Below are 23,702 nucleotides of genomic sequence, written 5' to 3'. Positions count from 1 at the left end.
AAATAAAAAGTGAAAGAGTCTATACTCTCTTCGACACCAACACTTCCGTCTAAGGGAAGGGTCGGCCATTTAAAAGTGAAAGAGAGTCCATACTCTCTTCGTCACCATAATTAATTCAAATTAATTCCAAAAGCTTGCTAAGCTAAAGATAAAGCTTCCTGAATAGCGAAGGCTAAACTCTAGAGCAAATACATCACCAAATCGTGAACAATAACTCCAGAATCAACAGCGTATCCAAGTAGGTCTAGCCGGAGGCACGACAGAGGAAAAATTGAGTTCTTGTTGACAAGAAGTACTTGAGTACCTGCTCACAGATGGCGCTGTTGTGTACACCCCCACCTGTATAGCGATCGCTGGCGTATCCCGACCGTAGATTTCTGTCGGGCAACAGAGTTGACAGCTACATGATCATCGGGTAAGATTAATATTGAAAAATGGCTAGTTGCCACAGTTTATATACATACACACACACACAACAAGGAAGGGGGTGTAATTGGGTTTGATTGGTTGGCGAAAAGTTTAATACAAGTTTTGTTGTCAATTGCACTAGTGTGTGTGTGTGTGTGTGTTCCACTACACTAATGTAAGGCATATGGGTATGGTGTTGTATTTCTAGGGGTATTGGGTTACTGGGGTGTTGTATTTCTAGGGGTATTGGTTTACTGAGTCTGGTTGGAAAAGAACATGGTATAGTGGTATAGTGTTAAAAAATAGGATTAAAAATAAAACAGGTGGTGCTGGGTGCCAGAGAGAGAGGGGATGTACATCCAATTTCAATAGTTAGGCAGATATGCGAGTAATATTTACCAAGAGGGAAGGAGGTATAATTTTCATTTGTGGATCTTGAGAAAGCTTATGATAATGTTGGTGGAATGTGGAATGTGTTGTGGTTATACGGAATTGGCGGAAAATTGTTGTAAGCAGTGAAGAATTTATACTGTACATAGACAGTAGTGTGTGTATTAGAATACAAAATCAAATGAGTGGGACTGAGACAGGGAGGCAAGATGTCACCATGGTTGTTCAATTTTTTTTGTGGATGGAATTGTAGAGGTGAATGCTCGAGTGCTTGGTCAAGGATTGAAACTGACAGATGAGAGTGATTACAAGGTGGTGAATCAGTTGTTCTTTGTGATGATACTTTATTTGTAGCAGGCTAGGCTTGGATGATAACCTGTCAATTATTGACCAAGTTTGGAAGGGTATATAAGAGAAAGAAGTTACGAGTACATGTGTGGAATAAGGTTATGAGGTGCACAAGAAGGGAGGGTGGTGCTAGATTGAAAGTCCTATTGAATGGAGAGTTACTTGGGGAAATAGATTTTTAAATACTTGGGTTCTGATGTTGCTGCAAATCGTGGAGTGGAAGCTAATGTAAGTAGGAGAGTGAATGCAATATGTAGTGTTGGGAGCAGTGAAGAGAGGGGTAAAGTATAGAGGGTTAGCAATGAATGTAGAGAGAGTTATGTATGAGAAATGTATGTACCAACTGTGATGTATGGATTGGAGTTATGGGGAAAGAAAGTGACGAAGACAGAAACCGACTGTGTTCGAGATGAAATGTCTGAGGAGTAGGATTAATTTATCTTGGTTGGATAGGGTTAAGAACGAAGTAGTAAGAGTGAGGGAGGAATGAATTAGCAGCTAAAGTGAATATGAAAGTGTTGAGGTAGTTAAGCCTTATCGAGGGTGGAAAATGGTTATCTGCTGAAGAAGGAGATGGATGCAAATGTTGATGAGAGAATTGCATGGGGAAGGCCAAGGTTGGGAGGATCAATGAAGAGAAGATAGAATAGATGTGTGGGAAAAGTGTGCTAGGAATATAAATGAATAGCGAGCAATTGTGACAGTACTAATACGCCCTGCTGCTCATTCCCGACTGCTGAGGTTACGGCAGTATATGAAACTTTATTTTTGGTGGAAGATGGGGGGAGTGCGAGCTACGGTACCCTGCCAGTTCCAACCAAACTCGGTCGAGTCCCTCCTCAGACAAGAAGGACCCCCCCCCCCACACACACAAAAAAAAAAAAAAAACACTTGGGGAAGTGCCATGGTAGATAGACACAGGAAAATAACTTGTTAAGTGTACAGTAGTGTTGTAGTTTACTGTATACTTGTAAAATGAAAATAAAATCTAAATTACTTCATCACATCACAAAGCCTTAAGTAGGTCATACAAGTAGAGGATATCCATTGGTGCCATATATTTTGACATTTGTATCTACAGTACACTAATGTGAATACAAGTTGCACGCAATGAATAATTTAGTAATGTACTTGGAAAAGTGTAATCTCTCATAACTGGGTATGAAAATTACATGGCAGCACTTATTCATTAGCTCATGTGATGTCTTGCTAGAATGAGTTTTTGGCTCGGACCCATTGTAACAACCTGAACACATACAAAGGAGTGGCCTCTTGAAGGGAAAGAAACAGTACAGGTAATTTTCTAGCTTTTGGGATGATGTCAATAAACAGTCCGCTTAATGAATGAAGAAATATGAACATTGGAGAGATTCATGGAAATAATAGCATTTTGTTATATGGGCATTCTAGTGGAAAAGATTTGAATTATTTTTTTTTTTTTTAGGATTTGAAAAAAAAAATGATATTTTAATTATAAAATAAATTTTTGAATATACTTACCCGGTGAATATATAATAGCTGCAACTCTGCGGCTCGACAGAAAACATACTAAAAAACTAGCGAGCGATCGCTATGAAGGTTGCGGGTGTGCCCACCAGCACCAACTGTCGGCCAGATACCACTCTTGTATGTAAACAAAACCTTCAATTCTTCTCGTCCCGCTGTGTCTCTATTGGGGAGGAAGGGAGGGTCATTTAATTTATATATTCACCGGTAAGTATATTCAAAAATTTATTTTATAATTAAAATATCATTTTTAAATATTTAACTTAGCCGGTGAATATATAATAGCTGATTCACACCCAAGGAGGTGGGTAGAGACCAGAGTTAATTATGTTTACAGCGTATAAGCTAAGAGTTTTTTCATTTTGGCAGTTATCAATATAACAAAACCAAAATAAATAGGTACCTGGTGAGGAAGTTGACTTAGACGATTACTCTGCCTTGTAAGTCTGTCTTCCTCACGGAGCCCAGCGATCCTCTTAGGATGCTGACAGACTCCCAGGAGCTGAAGTATCAAGGGCTGCAACCCATACAACAGGACCTCATCAAACCCCTAATCTGGGCGCTCTCAAGAAATGACTTTGACCACCCGCCAAATCAATCAGGATGCGAAAGGCTTCTTAGCCTTCCGTACAACCCAAAAAAACAATATTAAAAACATTTCAAGAGACAGATTAAAAAGGATATTGGAATTAGGGTAATGTAGTGGTAGAACCCTCACCCACTACTGCACTCGCTGCTACGAATGGACCCAGTGTGTAGCAGTCCTCGTAAAGAGTCTGGACATCTTTTAAGTAAAATGACGCGAACACTGACTTGTTTCTCCAAAGAGTCGCGTCCATAATACTTTGCAGAGATTTATTTTGCTTGAAGGCCACGGAGGTTGCTATATCTCTAACTTCGTGCGTCTTAACCTTAAGCAAACATCGGTCTTTCTCATTCAAGTGAGAAAGAGCTTCTCGTATTAAAAAAAAAAAAAATCTGATAAAATATGACAAAGAATTCTTTGACATAGGCAATGAAGGTTTCTTAACTGAGCACCATAATGCCTCAGATTTCCCTCGTAATGACTTAGTACGAGCTAAATCGAACTTAAGAGCTCTAACAGGACATAATACTCTTTCCAGTTCGTTGCCTACGATCTCTGATAAGCAAGGAATACCAAAAGATTTAGGCCAAGGACGAGAAGGCAGTTCATTTTTGGCCAGGAAACCAAGTTGAAGTGAACAAGTGGCTTTTTTCTGTAGAAAAGCCGATGTTCTTACTGAAGGCATGAAGATCACTGACCCTTTTAGCCGAAGCCAAGCACACTAGGAAAAGTGTCTTGAGGGTGAGATCCTTCAGGGAGGCTGAATGTAATGGCTCAAACCTGTCTGACATGAGGAACCTTAGGACCACGTCTAAGTTCCATCCAGGAGTTGCCAAACGACGTTCCTTAGAGGTCTCGAAAGACTTAAGGAGATCTTGGAGATCTTTATTGTTGGAAAGATCTAAGCCTCTATGTCGAAAGACCGAAGCCAACATGCTCCTGTAGCCCTTAATCGTGGGAGCTGAAAGGGAGCGAACCTTTCTCAGATGTAAAAGAAAATCTGCGATTTGGGCTACAGAGGTACTGGACGAGGACACAGATGCTGACCTGCACCAGTCTCGAAAGACTTCCCACTTCGACTGGTACTCTAATGGTAGAAGCTCTCCTAGCTCTTGCAATCGCACTGACTGCCTCCTTCGAAAAACCTCTAGCTCTTGAGTCTTTCGATAGTGTGAAGGAAGTCAGACGAAGAGCGGGGAGGCTTTGATGGACATTCTTTACGTGGGGCTGACGTAACAGATCTACCCTTAGAGGAAGACTTCTTGGAAAGTCTACCAGCCATTGAAGTACCTCGGTGAACCACTCTCTCGCGGGCCAGAGGGTAGCAACCAACGTCAACCTTGTCCCTCCGTGAGAGGCGAACTTCTGCAGTACCTTGTTGACTATCTTGAATGGTGGGAATGCATATAAGTCCATAAAAGACCAATCCAGTAGAAACGCGTCTATGTAGATTGCTTCTGTATCTAGGACTGGAGAGCAAAAGATTGGTAACCTTTTGGTCAACGAGGAGGCAGAGAGGTCTATGGTTGGTTGACCCCAAGAAGCCCAAAGACTCTTGCCCACGTCTTTGTGGAGGGTCCATTCCGTGGGTATCACCTGACCCCTCCGACTGAGACAGTCTGCCAAGACGTTCAAGTCCCCCTGGATGAATCTCGTCAACAGGGAGATGCCTCGAATTCTAGACCATAAGAGAAGGTCCCTTGCGATCTCGAGCAGCGTGAAGGAGTGTGTGCCTCCTTGCTTGGAGATGTACGCCAAAGTTGTGGTGTTGTCTGAGTTGACCTCTACCACTTAGTTTCGAAGACGCTTCCTAATATCATCAAGGCCAAGTGGACTGCTAATAGCTCCTTGCCGTTGATGTGCATGCTCTTCTGACTTGAGGTCCACAGACCCGCGCATTCCCGACAGTCCAGGGTCGCACCCAACCCAAACCCGACGCGTCTGAGGACAACACATGGTTTGGGTTCTTGACTGCTAGGGATAGTCCCTCTCTCAGACTGATATTGCTGTCCCACCATTTCAGGCATGCCTTTATTGGTTCGGAGACTGGGAATGATACCGTCTCTAATGTCTAGTCCTAGTTCCAGTGAGAGGCTAGATGGAACCGGAGAGGCAGAAGGGGTAGTCTCCCTAGTGAGACAAACTGCTCCAGGGATGAGAGAGTCCCTACGAGACTGTTCCAACTCCTGACTGAATAAACGTTTTCTTTTCAGCATTAGTTGGACTTCGAGCAGGGCTTGACTGCGAATCTCCATCCCCAAAAATAGAATAATCTGGGATGGGATCGGTTGGGACTTTTAGGTTGACCACAAGTCCCAACTCCCTGGCCAGACTCAACGTCCAATGTAGATCCTGCAGACAGCGAAGGCTGGACGATGCTCTGAGAAGCCAGTCGTCCAAGTACAGGGAGGCTCGGATCCCCGATAGCTCGAAACTGGTACCCCACATTCCTGTAAACAAACCTCAGAAACGGTTGGGAATCCGGGTGTATAGGAATGTGGAAGTATGCCTCCTGAAGGTCGAGAGAGACCATCCAGTCGCCTTCCATAAATGCTGTCAAGACAGCCTGGTAGACTTCATCGTGAAGTTTGTCTTGACAATGAACACATTGAGCGCACTTGCCTCTTACCTACTCCTGCAGTGAACATGGCTGCCAAATCATGGAGCCATCCCTGAGGGACTTGTTCCTGCAGAGAACGTGGCTGTCAGATCATTGGAGCCATCCCTGAAAGCCTTGTTTATGCATGACATAATTGTACAGCAAAACTTCAAAGGCTCGAAAACAGCTGTGAAGTTGACCTGTAAAATCTTGGAGCGTCTCATGGCCAGGCGCCAGGGAGAGTCTATGAGGTTTGAGAAGTCTATCTGGGCAGAGGCAGGAACTCCCAAGCCGAGAACTTCTCTCGTGTCATATCAGACTCTCGCTCTATAAGCCAGTTTAAAAGAAGGGAAAGCAAAGGCTGTATCCCCCAAACTCCTCCTGGTGATAAACCAGTCGCCTAGCAAATGTAAAGCTCTCTAGGAGAGCGAGAGAGCACTAGCTTATAAAACAATGGCTTCGAAGTAGCTAGGCCTAGTGTAAGCTCTGACGTTTAGGCGAACGAGGAGCAGCAGTTACAAAAAGATCCGGACAAAGATCCTTAAAAATCAGCATGATTTATTCAAAGTCCATAGAGGGCTAAGCAGCTTTAGGCTCCTCTCCGTCTGACAAGAGTCCTCAAGGGAATATCAGTAGGAGGGGGAACAGCAACTTCCTCATCTGAAGGAACCTTGTCCGATAATAGCGGAGTCTCAAGCAAGGGAGAGACCTACCGTTGTGGCAATGCTTTACAAGCAGTCCACACGCACTGGTGCATTAGTAGCGGACCAGGACGCAACGTCATGTAACTGCTTCACAGTCTGTGAACTGTCAACAACAACAGGTGCGAGAGACCAGGACGCAACGTCATGTAACAGCTTGACAGTCTGTGAACTGTCAACAACAACAGGTGCGTGAGGACGCACAGCGTCCACTCGAGACTGCTTTGACCGCCTAGACTGAGCAGTCAAAACAACTCTAGAATGCGGAGGTTGACGCTCAGCGTCAAAACAAGTCAACTCCGAATGTTAGCGAACGTCCTGAACGTCAACAGGAGCATCAGCAAGTGGCCTAACGTCCAAATGCGGCTGAAAATCCACACGAGACCGCATCGAGTGTGGTTCTAAACAACCTGACTGACGTGACTTGGCTACGCCAACGTCAACAGGACGCACAAAGGAACGTTAGGGTGGCTGAAAGCCAGGATCTCGATGAGATAAACGGCTAGGCTCAACGGACTTATCGCAGAATAGTCTTCCATAAGGGAGGCAAGCTTATTCTGCATGTCTTGCCGTACAACCCATTTAGGATCAACGGAAATGGTTGCGGTAAGAGACGAGGGTAACGTCTGTGACCGCAAAACCTTGCCAACAAAAAGACTCTCGGAGTCTGTGTTACGCTTTTGTTAGGCGGCGAGCAGTCTTCCGATGACTGCATAGGGTCAGAGCTGTCCTAATGGCTACAACCAGGACGCTGGACCTGTCCTGAAAGGACTGACTTTTGCTTAAGGGCCTCGAAACCTTGTTTCAGGTTTCTTATGCGAAAAGCCTTCGGATGACGAGGAGAAAATCGTCTCTCTCGCCTTATGGTAGGGGTGATCTTGGTAAGATACACCCGATACCATAGAGGGAACGTCTGTTCGCTGATCAAGGCCTCTCGAACCCATAAGTCGTACGACATTACTTCTCCCCTGGGCTTGGGAGCTTGCAAGAGGTCCCGGACTAGGCGAACGACAGGCACGAACAGACGAACCCTCGGTCGCAACACTGATAACACTTTGCGCAATATCACTTTATCACTACGATTTTCTGTTTTGCACTTAATTTCACTGAAATCGAAACTTTTACTGATTTCTACCTGAAGCACGCAATTCTACCCTCATCAAAAGGTAGTAATAGCGAAATCAGTCGTATAATGCAAGCACATTAATACCAGCAAAAAACAGTAAACATATTTTAAGATAAAAAATTCAGTGGCTGGGGAAGAGACTAAACACTAGTTCATTCAAAACTACGTTTTCAATCTCTCACCGTACATTGCCTGGGGACGAGAATAAAAAACTAAAAACGTTTTATCCTTTCTCCCCGTACAGAGACTAGGGACGAGAGTAACACGAGAACAACGTTACCCGCTTGAACGGAACTTTTCTCTCCTCTCCCTCCCTCCGTCTCTATCTCTCTTGATTTCGCACCTAAGAGAAGAGCCCACTTACGTTTCGTCAAAAAAACATGTTATTTGACCAAAGGAAAAAACTGAAAGGTTTTTCAATTAAAAAGTTCCTTTAAAATAGAATTTAAAACATTTAAGCTTTGAAAGAAGAATGAACAAAACGTCAGAATCGATTTACTCTTTCTGCAAAGTGAAACCGTGATACTCTCTCTCTCTATCGTAACGATAGAGCGCAAACTGCGTAGCATAAATAAACTAAACGTTAGTTCATCTTTGAAACAGTACGAAGACTATTCAAAGAAAATCTTTCATAAAATATCTATTAAAAAATATTCATTTAAAAAGTTTTAAATCATTAGCTCTTTAAAAGCTAATTACGATTGAAAGGGCTCAACGTTGTTTAACTTCGGTTTCCAAGTTAGGACCGCCTACTCTCAGGAAAGGTCGCATATGAACAAATCATTAAAATTTATTTTTATGTTTATTATAAATGGAAAGTTAATCGAAGAGGCCTAAAAAAGGCGGTGAGATATAAAATATATAGAGGAAAATCTATAATTAATTTCTAACGTGATAAGATAATTGCTCAAAGCCTAAACACACTTCCGTCTAAGGGAAGGGTCGGCCATTTAAAAGTCAAAGAAAGTCCATACTCTCTTTGTCATCAAAAATTAAATCTATCCAAAAACGAGTTCAAGATTTAAGATGAAGATAAAACACCTGCACTGCGAAAGCTCAAACCAAAATGAAGTACTTCACCAAATATATTGAGAAAACTCCAGGTTCTACAGCGAGTATTGATACGTCTTGTCGTCAACGTTGACAGAGAAGAATTGAAGGTTTTGTTTACATACAAGAGTGGTATCTGGCCGACAGTTGGCGCTGGTGGGCACACCCGCAACCTTCATAGCGATCGCTCGCGAGTTTTTTAGTATGTTTTCTGTCGAGCCGCAGAGTTGCAGCTATTATATATTCACCGGCTAAGTTAAATATTTAAAAATTAGAAATGCTCTATTAAATAAATCTTAGTAATAGTACAAATTTAGTTAAAATCCTTTGAAATATATTAATTTAATTCTTAAATCTATGATGATAATGTAACCCATAAATAACCTGTTAAGACTAAATGCGGATCTCTCTCTCTCTCTCTCTCTCTCTCTCTCTCTCTCTCTCTTTATTTGCGTGTATCAATGATTCAAATATGATACGCCAGAGCAAGTTCTCAATAAAAATTTAGGTTAGCTACACAATACTGACCTGGTTTAATATCTCTAGTTGCAATTATCCTTCTACCTTTCTTCGGACAATACGAAAGTTTGACTGAACTACTGAAGGCTGGTATGCTAGGATTCGGGTCCTTAATAGCTGGAGGCTTCCAAGGGTTGGTAGACAGAATTTTCTTGAGAGATACTTGCTGAAACGATGAGTTTAGCATCTCGAAAATATCTTCAGTCTTGAAGTTGGATGTACCAGGATGCCTTAGAGATTCCTGGCACTTCAACCTTCTTTCTTCTAGTTTAGGTCGGAGATCCTCGGGATATCCATATTCTAAGGCCAGATCAATATCTTGCAAACACTTTTCATAATCTTCTAAAGCAAGCATAACAGCAGACCTATTTGCAAATCCTTTACCCAAAGCAGTACATTCCTCTAACGGAACACCTCCATATCTTGAAGGGTTGACGCGAGGTACAGCAAACTCTGTATCCTCTTCAGTTTCTTCAATTTCATCATTCAATACAGGATGTAGTGCAGCCATGATACTTTGATTATATGATTCTAGAGCTCTTCCATAATTCTTAGCCTTATAAAATTGATTACCCATCAATCGCAACATATCTGCTTTATCATCTGCCTTTACTGATAGTTCTAAGGAACTGCTATCATACTTCTTCTTGTCCCATATACTCTGAATGATTTCATTAAGGCCTTCTTCTCCTTTGTAATGATGCAGGATAGGCCCAGAAAAGGGTATTCCAAAATTAAAATTTGCCATTTCACTGGCTTTCTGTAAATTAAAATGAAGTTATATAAATAAAATTTCTGATGTGTGAAACAAATGATAACACCATGAACAAAATTCGCTGGTAGGCTAAGCCAAAGACATTATATCCTCCTAGAGTGATCTGTTACCCTTTCAAATTACACCACATAATAAAGCACCAGGTAAACATAACACACGTCATCTTCTTCTAGTAGCCAGCTAGTTATTCACGTTACCTTTAATACAATACAGTATATAAAAACCAACATATTTAACTATAGTCGCTGCAAGGTTCCGGGCGAAATAAACCCCACCTACTGATGACATTATAGCCAATCACGTTAGCACCGGTCACAACACATCCCCTTATAAATTTCAACCTATAATGACTTATAATCAATTTAACAGGATATGTTGTGACAGCTGTTAACATGGGAGATATGTTTAGTACTATAAACTTGTTGCAAGAAAAAAAAAAACCTTAAATGGTAATGCCTTAGCTTAAGAACATCAACTAACAAAGGGAAGGATAGAGTATTACAAGACAACATCAACAAACCAACATACAATTATTAATTAGATGTGCATCCGCAAGACAAAAAAAGTAAAATGGTAGATGTCATAAGTAGTAAGAATGCATCAGGAGTAAATGATTAATACACGTTTGGCCTATGGACAAGTAAACTAGCTACAATGATTAAGAAATTGATGTGGGTTAAGAAGGCTAACTGAGCTATGCCATGCAATACCTTAATGAAGAATTATTAATACAGTAATTCAATTAGGGGTGTATTTCAAAGGTCTAAGCCAGAAAATACAACTGGAGGAAAGACGACTTCAAGAATACATTTGTGTGATCAAACAGAAAGAATACTGTATACAGTTCCGAAAGTGGTTGTGATTATGTGCATGCCTAGTATGAGATGGAGTAAAATTGGGCAGATCATTACATTTAAATAACTTACAGGATTTTCAATTGTCAATATTATGCAAGCAATAACTTTGGTGATGAAAGAGGACTAGCCTAATCATGTGTGAAGAAAGTGTGGTACTGTAGAGGATCAGAGTATTATAACTTGCAGATGTAGGAAAGTGTGCATACATGCTATTTCAAAAATCCTTTAGCCTGGAAAGATTATGAAATTCAATATAGTAATCTCTAATAATTGAGAGAATATCACATAGCAGAGGTGTTGCAACAGGAAATTCAATTGTGATTGTTTGCACCTGTGATAAGGGGAGAAAAACCATTAATATGTAGACTGTATTACTCAGATCAAGACCTTAGAGAAACAAATGACAACACACACTTGTGGGTTCACATTTAGGGCGCTATATGATGAGGAGTGTTATGAGCTGTGTAAACACGTATGCCAATGGTTTTCAAGTGTTTTGGGATGGTTTGGCCAAGACTAGAAAATGTATTTATAAGAAGAGGTGAACGAGTTTGTATTGTATAGCCAGCTAAAAAGGATCAGCTAACCGGTCTATGAAATGAATACAGTGGAAAATATCTGTATGAATGAAAGATAGACAATACAAAAATGTGCAGGTGTCAATACAAGAATTTTTTGTGAACCTACATTAGTCCAAAGTTGATTATAATACATATGTTTAATCAAAGATGTGGCATTTGCATAACAAGAAATAAATACTGTATGTACACAAGAGACTGGATGCAGCCATGGCTGGCGAACCAAGGGAAAAAGGGCGTTTTATTCATGGGATGACCAGGGGAAGCAATTTGTATTTTTTCCAATTATACAACCACAAGTTAATTTAATAGCTTAGACAGCGCGAGTTGGTGCAAGGCTATAAAAACTTTGAACAAGGTGGCAGCCAAATCTCCCTGAAGAAGCAGGGGAGCAGCACGGAAGAAGTAGAGTATTCATGCAACTGGCTGCATTTGCACCTAGATAACCAGTTTTTTTTATTGGCAAGCAGGACTTACTGGGGGAAGGTGGCCGGACATTTATGTGTATAGAACTCATGTTGGTATAGTTAGGAACAATACAAATTAACTCCAAATTTGTCATTTGTTCCAAAATAAATACAAACTTTCGTATTTTTACAAGGAGACTCGCCCCAAGGTGGGTGGTAGTGCGATCAACTGGCTGAAAACTTGCCCTAGCCACAGCTGAGTTTAGGACCAGGATCCTGACACATCGTGAACACATTGGTCTTCATACTAGAGGTGTCAACAGCCTGTGCAATAATGGTCAGTGAGTGAGGGACATCTCTGTGACTATGCCCAAGTTTCTGTATAACCTTAGGATTGTCATTGTACACATCGAAACCTCAAACACCCAACTTCCTCTAACTAAGAGATTGGGGACATGATGAAATATGAAAGAATGTGAAAACTAATTAATATTCAAGATGGAATATGAAAGAATGTGAAAACTAATTAATATTCAAGATGGAATATGAAAGAATGTGGAAACTAATAAATATTTAAGCTACTTGAAAAACATCTTGCAGGTAGTGGGCAGAAAAGGTTACCCGACACTTCTATACTCCTGTTAGAAACACCTGCAACACACAAAACTTCCTACTGAATGCCAGGGACATGTTCATGAACCTGACGTCATGAGTTCTGGGTCATCGCTCTTGGCCAATAGAGGGAGTGAGAGAATGGTTAATGACCTGCCTGAAACAAGTAATTATGTTTCTTGAAACCTTTCTCTTGACGCTGACAAGCAGCTGATTATTATGCGGGCGAGTTTATCCTGCCCACTCTAGGTAGCGCCTTAGTGCCATTACAGGGTTTAGTAATAGTTGATACATGTCATTGGTTATTTCCTGTAGGATAGACTTATAATCATGTGAGGCCCAACCCTAAAGACTGCTGTTGCTGGATTTTGAGTTTCACCAATACAATCAGATATTTTTAAGTCTGATTGTATTGGAGGAATGTGAAGAGTAGAGGTCCCCTTTTTGTTTTGTTTCATTTGTTGATGTCGGCTACCCCCCAAAATTGGGGGAAGTGCCTTGGTATATGTATGTACCAATACAATCAGAAAAAAAACACCCCCTATAAGTAACCAGACCAACCCCATTGAATGAGCGATGTCAAAGTAGCTAACTCGCTGATCCTCTTAAAAAGGTTAGGGTGAGAAGGAAGACTGTTTGAGTGTCCAGTCATGATCTGAAGGTATTGTTAGATCCTTTCCAGGAACGGAGGCATTATGTCACGTTCCAAGGAAGAGGACTCTCTCCCAACCGAAAGATTCATTACCAAGGGCAAGATAGTTCAAAACTGCACATAACCACTGATATTTTGCCCAATAAAGAGGGAAAGGAATCTTGCAATAGATCACTTCCTGAGCTATCTCTAAACAGCATTTTCATCACTGAGCACAAAAAGCTTCTGAGTGAGAAGTCGGATACCCTCCTGGCGTGTATTCATAGGGAGGTAACTGTCTTAAAGAAGGACGTATAATGGAGGAGACTCCTTTGGAACTTCCTTCAGCAGTAGCATAAGATCTGAGAACCATTTTGCGTTGCGATAGCGGAGCTAATAATGTCGCAGATGGGTTAAACATTGGTGTCACTTGAGCAGGTATCAAGAGGTGAACCCCCCCAAAAACCCGGACCTAACTGTCACAATCTGGAGCCAAGGACCAATTGGAATTGACTATCCGAGTCTTCCTCCTTAGGTTGTCTGGTAGGGTGTTAATGCATGGAATGGACCAGAGTGAAAGTGATATCCGATCGTTCTCTGTCCATCACAGAATCACGACAGCTAGATGAAAGCTATTACGAGAGGGTGCATCCCTTGGTTTAAATACGAAGTAACTCATGGAGGAGGCGTGACCTGCGGGCGTTTACGCTGCCTGAGAAACTTACAAAACATCTAGACCAAGATACTTCCATAGAAGGTCTGGGACAGAACGGGAGGATTCGAACCACCGTCTCTACGTGTTTCTGTTTTCAAGATCGGTACTCGAGAGGGGGCTGGCAATAGCAGGGCTGGTTGAGTCGGGGACTGAGACCAAGGTACAGGCACCGAAGTGGTGGTGGGAGCATGGAAGGACACTGCTACTGTTTGACGAACGTGAAGTTAGGTTGAGGGGACGGAGTGTGGTTAGGTACTGTACAATAAACAGACATCCTCACCTCAATGGGAAAAAACCATGCAGTGGCAGGCACCTGATCAGAAATTGACAGGCGAGTGTGTTTTCTGTCGTTGAGTAGTCACAAGAAACCCAATGGGTTAAAGGGGGTGAGGGTACAGCCACTCCTCTTTTCACTGTAAATAGCTAGAACATTCTGGCACCAAATCACGAGAACGACAGTGAACTCCTCCCCTTACTCTGATGAATTAGAATGAACACACTATCTAGAATGCTCTAGCAACGAATTGATAGCACACTAGCGAGAAAACTCATGGAGTACTGTGCTCTTGAGAAAGGAAAACCACTCACAGTAGTGAGACTTACCCGGAAGGGTTGGTGAGTTAGGTTCAACTCTCAGGAGAGAATCTGCAGAACCTTGGTACGAGTGAATAAGAGGCTCGGGGCACAGGGCTAGAGAGAAGAGAAACCATAGAAGGGGATGAGCCCAAGCTGATCCCAGTAGAAGCAAGAGGTTCATGCTGTGTGCCATGTTTTAACTCCATCCCTCAACAGGTGACCTGAAAGCCCCAAAACAATATAGTTCATGAAAATCATCAATGGAAGACTTCTCATGGGAGGAAAGTGCCATTGCTTCTCAGGGGAAGCAACGGGGTCTTCCAGTAATTAACAGTCTCCCAAAAATTTGTCAAAAAGTGGTTATCCAACTAAGTATGCAGCTGGTTGCAAGAATACGACAACATATATTACGGTATACAGTATGCATTGCTAGAACTGTAAACTAGTTCACGTCATCATCTTGCAAGAAATTTGAGCTCCTGTGTATATTTGTATTAAAAAACATTAAATAAACTTCAAGTAGTTATGCTTATCATACAACATAACTGTTTAGGATAACTATTTATCGTAACTCGTTTTCATGAAAATTACGTACGTCAACAGAACTGGAAAGATGTACAATACTGTATTATATAATTACCAGAGCTAAATTATTCAATATTTCCAGTACCCAAAATAATTTCTTATATGAAGACAATCCAATATACAATGACAAGTGGTAGCCGAGGTTGACCTCCATTCAAAAATATATGCAATTATTTATGAATGTGCACAGATTACTTTGTTTAAAAAATGTATAACCTTGGTCTTAATTAAAAGTTGCTTACAGGTACCAGAACTGCACTACTTTATTTCTTCCAAAACTTGACTGTACTCCTTCCCTTCTTCCAAAGATTAATACTGACAATCTGGCACATGATATATTTTCCCCCAAAAAAGGGAATTTTGACTCTTGAAGTTTCCCTGTGACTAAAAATACCACCACAACCACTAACCATGAAACAATGACTGTAAAGTGAAGCACCAATCAACGAAGTTCATGTTCAACATTAAGAATGGCTCAACTACTATGAAAAAGAACATTTCACATAAAAGTTGTTGCACTAACAACCATTGGTTATGCATAGTATGGTTCAAAGGGTGTTTTAAATGGCACTAGGTTTGAATGCTCAAGAATAGCTGGACGGGTATAAGGGTCCTTGGCTTTACAGTATAGCCTACAGTACCAACGGGATCATAGGGCACCATGTAAAAAGGTGCAACTGGAGGAAGTTCCTGGAGGGTAACTACAAGGTAAATTCTAAATTGGGGTTGTATGTAAACTAAGAAGAGGTAAAGGAGAAACAAAGCTGGTGGTGGCCGTGGGCCGAGAGGTTGCTTACACCACTATTAACATTTAAGCTTGAGTGCAATGCATAAGGACCTTACATGAGTGAACAACTGCAATAGTTTCCCCCATAGTAATAATTTAGACACGAGAACCGTACACAGGCGAAACATGTGGTGGCCGATGTGGCAACATCCCTGACAAGTGAACACCAGACAGGGGTTCGAGTCCAGTTCAGACTCTTTAGTTTCTTTGGTCGCTGCAACCTCACTATCCTTGTGAGCTAAGGATGTGGGGTTTGGGGGGAGCCTATAGGTCTATCTGCTGAGTCATCAGCACCAATTGCCTGGCCCTCCGTGGTCCTAGCTTGGGTGGAGAGGGGGCTAGGGCACTGATTATATGTATATATGGTCAGTCTCTAGGAAATTGTCTTGCTTGATAGGGCAATGTCACTGTCACTTGCCTCTGCCATTAATGAGCAACCTTTAAACCATAGTGTGAATCAGCCACTTATACTAGGGCCCATTATGCTGGGCCACAAGTTCCACCCAATACCAAGCATCGAGGATAAATAGCCGAAGTTAAGTGGAGTTCAATCAAACTAACATGGTACCAATTGTGGAGTACAGGGCAATGACAGGGCATGTGTAGAGTCTGCCAGGGAGCAATTGCTTTGTTCAGACCCCATAGAGGAGCAGAAAAAGCAGCCTGATCAAACATAAACATGCACCACACACTATTGCGTAATAGTTGATGGTCCATCATAGCATTTCTCTTCTCTTATCAACCATAAACCATGCTAGCCCTTTTCTGCCTCTTTTCTTTGCTTTTTAAGACCTGACCAGGAAAACCTTAGAGTTTTATCTTTCCACCTTTCGGTTAGTGTTGTGTAGCAATGTCTGTGTTTTGTACACTTAATTCTTTTCAACAAAATTTTTCTTTTTGTACACTTTTAATTCTTTTCAACAAAATTTTTCTGAGTCTCTTACAATCATTTAGATATCAGATATGGATTCTGCAATATGAAAAGAATACGAAAACTGAATTGCAAATATGCTATTACGGTAAATATGGTAATACTTTTATGATTCTTTTTTCATGGGTACAGCTTTCTCAAAACACCCGTTACGACTAAATTAATAAAATGGAGACTTTGCTATTTATTTAATCATAGGCTCACACTAGAAAATATAAAGAAAATAAAGGGGAATATACCTATAATTAACATGATGATGCCTTTTCCATAACCTTTTAGATGAAGCCGATAACTACATCAAGAAGTTTTAGATTGTAAATTTATATTTAAATTGTGAATAATCTAGTATAATGAATAATTTGGCTAAACCTATTAATGACTTATCCAATGACCTTTGTAGTCACTATATTCAATTTACTATACTCAATAAGAGGAGTTACAATTTCATCTGCTATATTTAATGAATGCTGCAGTGTCGGCTCGTGTTAAGGTACTGTGGAGCTGCAGCACCCCTATCTTCATTTAATATTATTATTCTATATAACTTCTTTTTTTTGGGCTCAGGCCATGTCGTCCTGATGGAAGTTCCTTCTTATTAGCTTCCTAGGATATTTGACTACAGTGATATTTCCCAGAGAATTTTACTAAAGGTATCCAGAATTCTAACTCCTGGAGTGAGTATCCCTTATATTTTTAAAAGGGATATCGCATAATATCAGAGGACGTATTCTTGACACGTCACATAGCTATCTACACTCCTAATAGCGTTTACGCTTCGAGAGGGGAAAGTGGCAAGAATTACAGGAGAGCTGTTATTAAGGCAACACTCGTACTGTAATTGGGCGCCAGCCCGTCTGCGTGCCGCCATCTAGTCATTCTTTCGCTTGTAGAGTTTAAGACAGGTGTTTATCCCGTGTTACCTGTCGCTTTTTTGGATTGTTTTGCTTCGATGGTGTCTTCCCCAGCCTCATCTGCCTCTGGAAAGTTAAGTACTATCTTTGAATTGCATAAATGTAAGCTCTTGCCAGTTTTTTCCTCGAAATAAGATCGTAATTAACGTAACAAGAGCTGTTGCCAGATGGATGGCGTCATGGACGCGGTCGTTCTTTGCATGTGCATTTAGTTAGCCAGAACGATTTTCCCGGCACTAATCACTCTAATAACTTTTAGCTATTTAGCAATTTAGCTAGGAATTCTTATGTTATGCCCTTGTTGTCGTGGATTTGGCAGATTTATGACCAAGCCCCACGAGTGCTAGGATTCCTAGCCTAGACACCTACACACTTCATGCATGATATAACCTTCCTGGTAAAGTTTTATTGAAGCTCAGGCAATATTTCATACAATTAAGATATTACTGCATAAAAATTTTCCTCTTCCAAGATAGTATACGACAGAGTTTCGGTGACCGATTCTCACTGCGCCTAGGCTTCCAGCCTAGGGGCTTTAGTATACTTTCATAAATGTCCCCAATTGCTCTGGTATCGTCTTTTAAGTGGAGACTGACACCTCCTACTGTATACCTTTCAAGTCGATACCAATCTCCTTGTGAGATTTAAGAGCAATTCCTCTTCCCTCTGACTAGCCTAGGCTAACCCCGGTTGGCTTTGCCTTGAACTGTGTTCTGGCAAATCTTTACTGGGGTGTTCCAGTTTCTTTCTCTCAACCACTGAGTCGGTTTTGAGCTTAGAACGGGACATCAGAGTAGAATGTCTGTGATTGACAACCGTCCGTCTTGGTGAAATGATTTCCCAAGTAAGGTTAGGTTGCCTATGCAGGAGGCTAGGCCTCCCTAGGCCATACCCTGGAGGCGTTATATAATTCCTCCTTTCCATGACCTAGCAGACAGTCCTGTGCCGGCAGGTCCTAAGACATGAATTGAATTCTTCCCTTACCTAAGGCCTCCGGCACTAGATTCTGTTCCCCCCGTGAGACAGCAACCTGTGTGCCGCCTTCTCACTCATCAGACTAACCCAACCTGGGGAATTGAATTCCCCCGGCCACTAAGGTTGTCTCTACTACAGATCAGAAACTCTTAGGTCAGGTAGTACCTTCTAGGTGTTACCTCACCTACGGGACCCTTGCCCCTCCCCTGTTGTCCTTTGGTGTTGGCCTAGCCCTCACACATCCTGGCCATCATTCTACAATCGACCCTATGGGTAGTTTGCGGAATTGGCTTGGGGTTCCGTTTGGCTGCCGGCAGGGATCCTCCCCTATCTTTAGAGTGTTCTTCGGTCCTCCCTTGTACTGCCTTCCATGACCCTACTACCAATATGGATGGGCTATGGTTGGATGGAAGCCCGAATATAATTCGCCCTCCCATATGAACTCTCATTCCAGATGAAGGTCTGCAAGGCCGAGCCTTTGCTTTCCCCCCTTCCACGCTTTTCCTTAATCTTACATCAATCCCGGGCCGACTGCAGGCAGCCATCTCGGACGACTGTCCGCCGTCAGTTTGCTCTGCGGCCGTTTGCCATGGGGCACCGTTGATTTGCGACCCAACGGCAACAGGCACACACACTGGCCGGCCGGCAGCCGGTCATCCGAAGTCTGCAGACATTTTTTTCCGCCGGCTGCTGGCGGCTCCACCTTGATAGAGGGACCCCTCGGTGGCTGGCAGCGGAGCAACTGCCGGCGACCCACCGCCCTTTATCTTGAAGGCAGTACATACCTTCAACAGCCCAGGGCAATGCCGGCAGACACTACAGTACTGACTGCAATGGTCTGTGCTGTACATACAAAAATTTTTTCCCAACCTACAAGGTGCTTCATGGGCAGCCTATTGTGAGACCACCACATCTAGAGTGATTCTCTCTGCTTAATTAATGGATGATATCCATTATTAAAAATCCCCAATATTGAACCTGGAAGACAGTGTTAAGATTACACGTTATATCCAAGGATATTATCTTCCCATATAATTCGTCAAGAATTTAGTGTTCAATATTGAAGGAAGTCATAGCAATGGACTGGACAGGAGGCACATGTGGGTGTCTTTCCCTTTTTCTAGCTTACACTATCCTAAGCTAAATAACTTTTATAAATCTGTATGATGAAATCTGAGAATTTCACCGAATACTTATATGCTTTTCTTTCTTTACAGGAGGGGCATCCCGAGTGCGGGAACCACTTCTGCAAGGTCCGCAGTAAGAACTTCTGGGGCCATGATATGTGCAGGACCCATGCGCAATTACGAAGGAATCTCTTTAGTATTGTGACAAACTGGTAAAAGAGGCTTTTGATGATCAGAAGTCCACTGAGTCAAGGGATGCAGCAAGAGAGACGCTGCGAAAATGGGTCAGAGATTTTCAGAAGAACACCACTGGCCCATATCTTCCTAATGAGAAGATGAGGGCTTGTCTGTTCCCTAGGGCATCTTCGGATGCAGTTGTTCCCCAGGCTCACCCGAGATTCCCCTCGTCCAGATTCCGATAGAATCTGATGTATCGGATGCCTTGAAGGGCATCCAATTAGAAGACAACATGTCAGTTGCTTATGAGAAGACGGAACGTAGTCTCCTAGTGGAAGAACTGGAGCAAGAAACTGTCTTACCTCCTGAAGACGTCGCGGAGAAAGCCGAAACTATTTCGGTTTCATCGGCTACGGTGGCTGGGCCTGTTCCGTAGACTTCTTCTTCTGCCCCCCCGCTAGACTCGATCACCAATACGCTGCATTCACTTTTGTCCATGTTCCAGGACATGCAAAAGCAGTCGTCCGAGAAGGAGGCTTCTCTACGGACCGATATGCACCAGCTCGTGTCTACACGTTTAGCCCCCAGGACGCTAAACATCAAAAAACTTCCCGCCTTTTCTGACATCAATCCTTGGAGGTATGCTGAGCACATGCCGATGTCAGGAGGGAAGATCTTCCTCTCCGAGAAACTGGGCACTGTCCCAGTAGATGATGTGGAGTTCTGGCCCAGCAAAGGGGCCTGTCCGGATTGTTACGTCCGCCTGAGGACGGAACACTCTTCCAAAGAAACAGAGCCGAAAGCCTTGTTTACCAAAACCTTGAAGGAGAGGTCCTTCACTAGTTCCATGGTGCCGGCTCTCAGCAAGAAGCACCCTTCCTTCATTGCTGATTCTTCCCGTGCCTTCCCCTTTATGGAGAAAGGGTTTAAGGCAGCCTTAAAGGCAGTCGAGGCAGGAAAACCTTGTCCTACACTCCCCTTGCCCTACCATCTGACGATGCGAACTGGAAGGATGTCTACAACACCTTCTCAGTCGGGAAGCTGGAGGCTGACATTGCCGGACGTCAGTTCGGTGAAGACCTCCCAAAGCTTTCGGACTTTCACCTGCTCAGGGAGCAGGAGACCAAAGAACGACTTGCCGCCTCTATGTCTCTACAAACCGGGTTAGAGATGATGGCAAGTGTTCCCGAGACCCCAGACATGTTCAAGGTCTTCGCCAAAGCTCATTTGGCAACGGTCACCAAAGACCTATATAATTTCAATAAAGCCCGTTGGGCTTGTAGAGAGTTCGTGTTCGCCTCGGCTGCGGTGAGGCACGAACCAAGGTAACTGATAGCCTCCAACATCTGGGGAAAAGACCTCTTCCCAAGTGAAGTGGTCAAAGAGGTCGTGGACAAAGCCACAACGAAGAACAGAAATCTCCTCTCCAAGTGGGGCTTGTCCGCCAAAAAATGATATTTTAATTATAAAATAAATTTTTGAATATACTTACCCGGTGAATATATAATAGCTGCAACTCTGCGGCTCGACAGAAAACACACTCAAAAAACTCGCGAGCGATCGCTATGAAGGTTGCGGGTGTGCCCACCAGCGCCAACTGTCGGCCAGATACCACTCTTGCATGTAAACAAACCCTTCAATTTTTCTCGTCCCGCTGCGTCTCTATTGGGGAGGAAGGGAGGGTCTTTAATTTATATATTCACCGGGTAAGTATATTCAAAAATTTATTTTATAATTAAAATATCATTTTTAAATATTTAACTTAGCCGGTGAATACTGTATATAATAGCTGATTCACACCCAAGGAGGTGGGTAGAGACCAGAGTTAATTAAGTTTACAGCGTATAAGCTAAGAGTTTTTTTGACAGTTATCAATATAACAAAACCAAAATATATAGGTACCTGGTAAGGAAGTTGACTTAGACGATTACTCTGCCTTGTAAGTCTGTCTTCCTCACGGAACCCAGCGATCCTCTTAGGATGCTGAAAGACTCCCAGGAGCTGAAGTATCAAGGGCTGCAACCCATACAACAGGACCTCATCAAACCCCTAATCTGGGCGCTCTCAAGAAATGACTTTGACCACCCGCCAAATCAACCAGGATGCGAAAGGCTTCTTAGCCTTCCGAACAACCCATACAATAAAACAATATTAAAAACATTTCAAGAGACAGATTAAAAAGGATATTGGAATTAGGGAAGTGTAGTGGTAGAACCCTCACCCACTACTGCACTCGCTGCTACGAATGGACCCAGTGCGTAGCAGTCCTCGTAAAGAGTCTGGACATCTTTCAAGTAAAATGACGCGAACACTGACTTGCTTCTCCAAAAGGTCGCGTCCATGATACTTTGCAGAGATCTATTTTGCTTGAAGGCCACGGAGGTTGCTATAGCTCTAATCTCGTGCGTCTTAACCTTAAGCAAAGATCGGTCTTCCTCACTCAAGTGGGAATGGGCTTCTCGTATTAAAAATCTGATAAAATATGACAAAGCATTCTTTGACATAGGTAAGGATGGTTTCTTAACCGAACACCATAACGCTTCAGATTTACCTCGTAAAGGCTTAGTACGAGCCAAATAGAACTTAAGAGCTCTAACGGGACATAATACTCTCTCTAGTTCGTTGCCTACGATCTCTTGATAAGCTAGGAATATCAAAAGATTTAGGCCAAGGACGAGAAGGCAGTTCATTCTTGGCCAGGAAACCAAGTTGAAGAGAACAAGTGGCTTTTTCTGTCGAAAAACCGATGTTCTTGCTGAAGGCATGAAGCTCACTGACTCTTTTAGCCGAGGCCAAGCACACCAGGAAAAGTCTTAAGAGTGAGATCCTTCAGGGAGGCTGAATGTAAAGGCTCAAACCTGTCTGACATGAGGAACCTAGGACCACGTCTAAGTTCCATCCAGGAGTAGCCAAACGACGTTCCTTAGAAGTCTCAAAAGACTTAAGATCTTGTAGATCATTATTGTTGGAAAGATCTAAGCCTCTATGCCGGAAGACCGAAGCCAACATGCTCCTGTAGCCCTTGATCGTGGAAGCTGAAAGGGAGCGAACCTTTCTCAGGTATAAGAGAAAATCAGCGATTTGGGCTACAGAGGTACTGGACGAGGATACAGATACTGACTTGCACCAGTCTCGGAAGATTTCCCACTTCGATTGGTATACTCTAATGGTAGAAGCTCTCCTCGCTCTTGCAATCGCACTGGCTACCTCCTTCGAAAAGCCTCTAGCTCTAGAGAGTCTTTCGATAGTCTGAAGGCAGTCAGACGAAGAGCGTGGAGGCCTTGGTGTACCTTTTTCACGTGGGGCTGACGTAACAGGTCTACTCTTAGAGGAAGACTTCTTGGAAAGTCTACCAGCCATCGAAGTACCTCGGTGAACCACTCTCTCGCGGGCCAGAGGGGAGCAACTAACGTCAACCTTGTCCCTTCGTGAGAGGCGAATTTCTGCAGTACCTTGTTGACAATCTTGAATGGTGGGAATGCATATAGGTCTAGGTGAGACCAATCTAGGAGAAAAGCGTCTATATGTATTGCTGCTGGGTCTGGGACTGGAGAGCAATAGATTGGAAGCCTCTTGGTCATCAAGGTTGCAAAGAGGTCTATGGTGGGTTGACCCCAAGTCGCCCAAAGCCTCTTGCACACGTCCTTGTGGAGGGTCAATTCTGTAGGAATTACCTGACCCTTCCGACTGAGGCAATCTGCTAAGACGTTCAAGTTGCCCTGGATAAACATCGTTACCAGGGAGATGCCTCGATCTCTTGACCAAATGAGCAGGTCCCTTGCGATCTCGTACAGTGTCAGGGAGTGGGTGCCTCCTTGCTTGGAA

General features: G+C 42.8%; 1 protein-coding gene across 1 annotated transcript in view; it reads right to left on the bottom strand.

Annotated features, from left to right (window-relative positions):
- The window catches only part of LOC137656319 (uncharacterized), an 88,707-nt gene that overhangs the window by 25,609 nt on the left and 39,396 nt on the right, over nucleotides 1-23,702 (bottom strand). The window contains exons 6-8 of the mRNA XM_068390491.1: nucleotides 20,240-20,418; nucleotides 19,911-19,972; nucleotides 9,243-9,993 (exon numbers count right to left, since the gene is read on the bottom strand). Coding sequence (XP_068246592.1) covers nucleotides 9,243-9,993; nucleotides 19,911-19,972; nucleotides 20,240-20,418 — 992 coding nt within the window. The remainder of the gene's footprint in view (nucleotides 1-9,242; nucleotides 9,994-19,910; nucleotides 19,973-20,239; nucleotides 20,419-23,702) is intronic.

This window comes from Palaemon carinicauda, chromosome 17 (assembly GCF_036898095.1).
Source record: "Palaemon carinicauda isolate YSFRI2023 chromosome 17, ASM3689809v2, whole genome shotgun sequence".
Lineage (NCBI taxonomy): Eukaryota > Metazoa > Arthropoda > Malacostraca > Decapoda > Palaemonidae > Palaemon > Palaemon carinicauda.
This window is presented reverse-complemented; position numbering and strand designations above follow the sequence as displayed.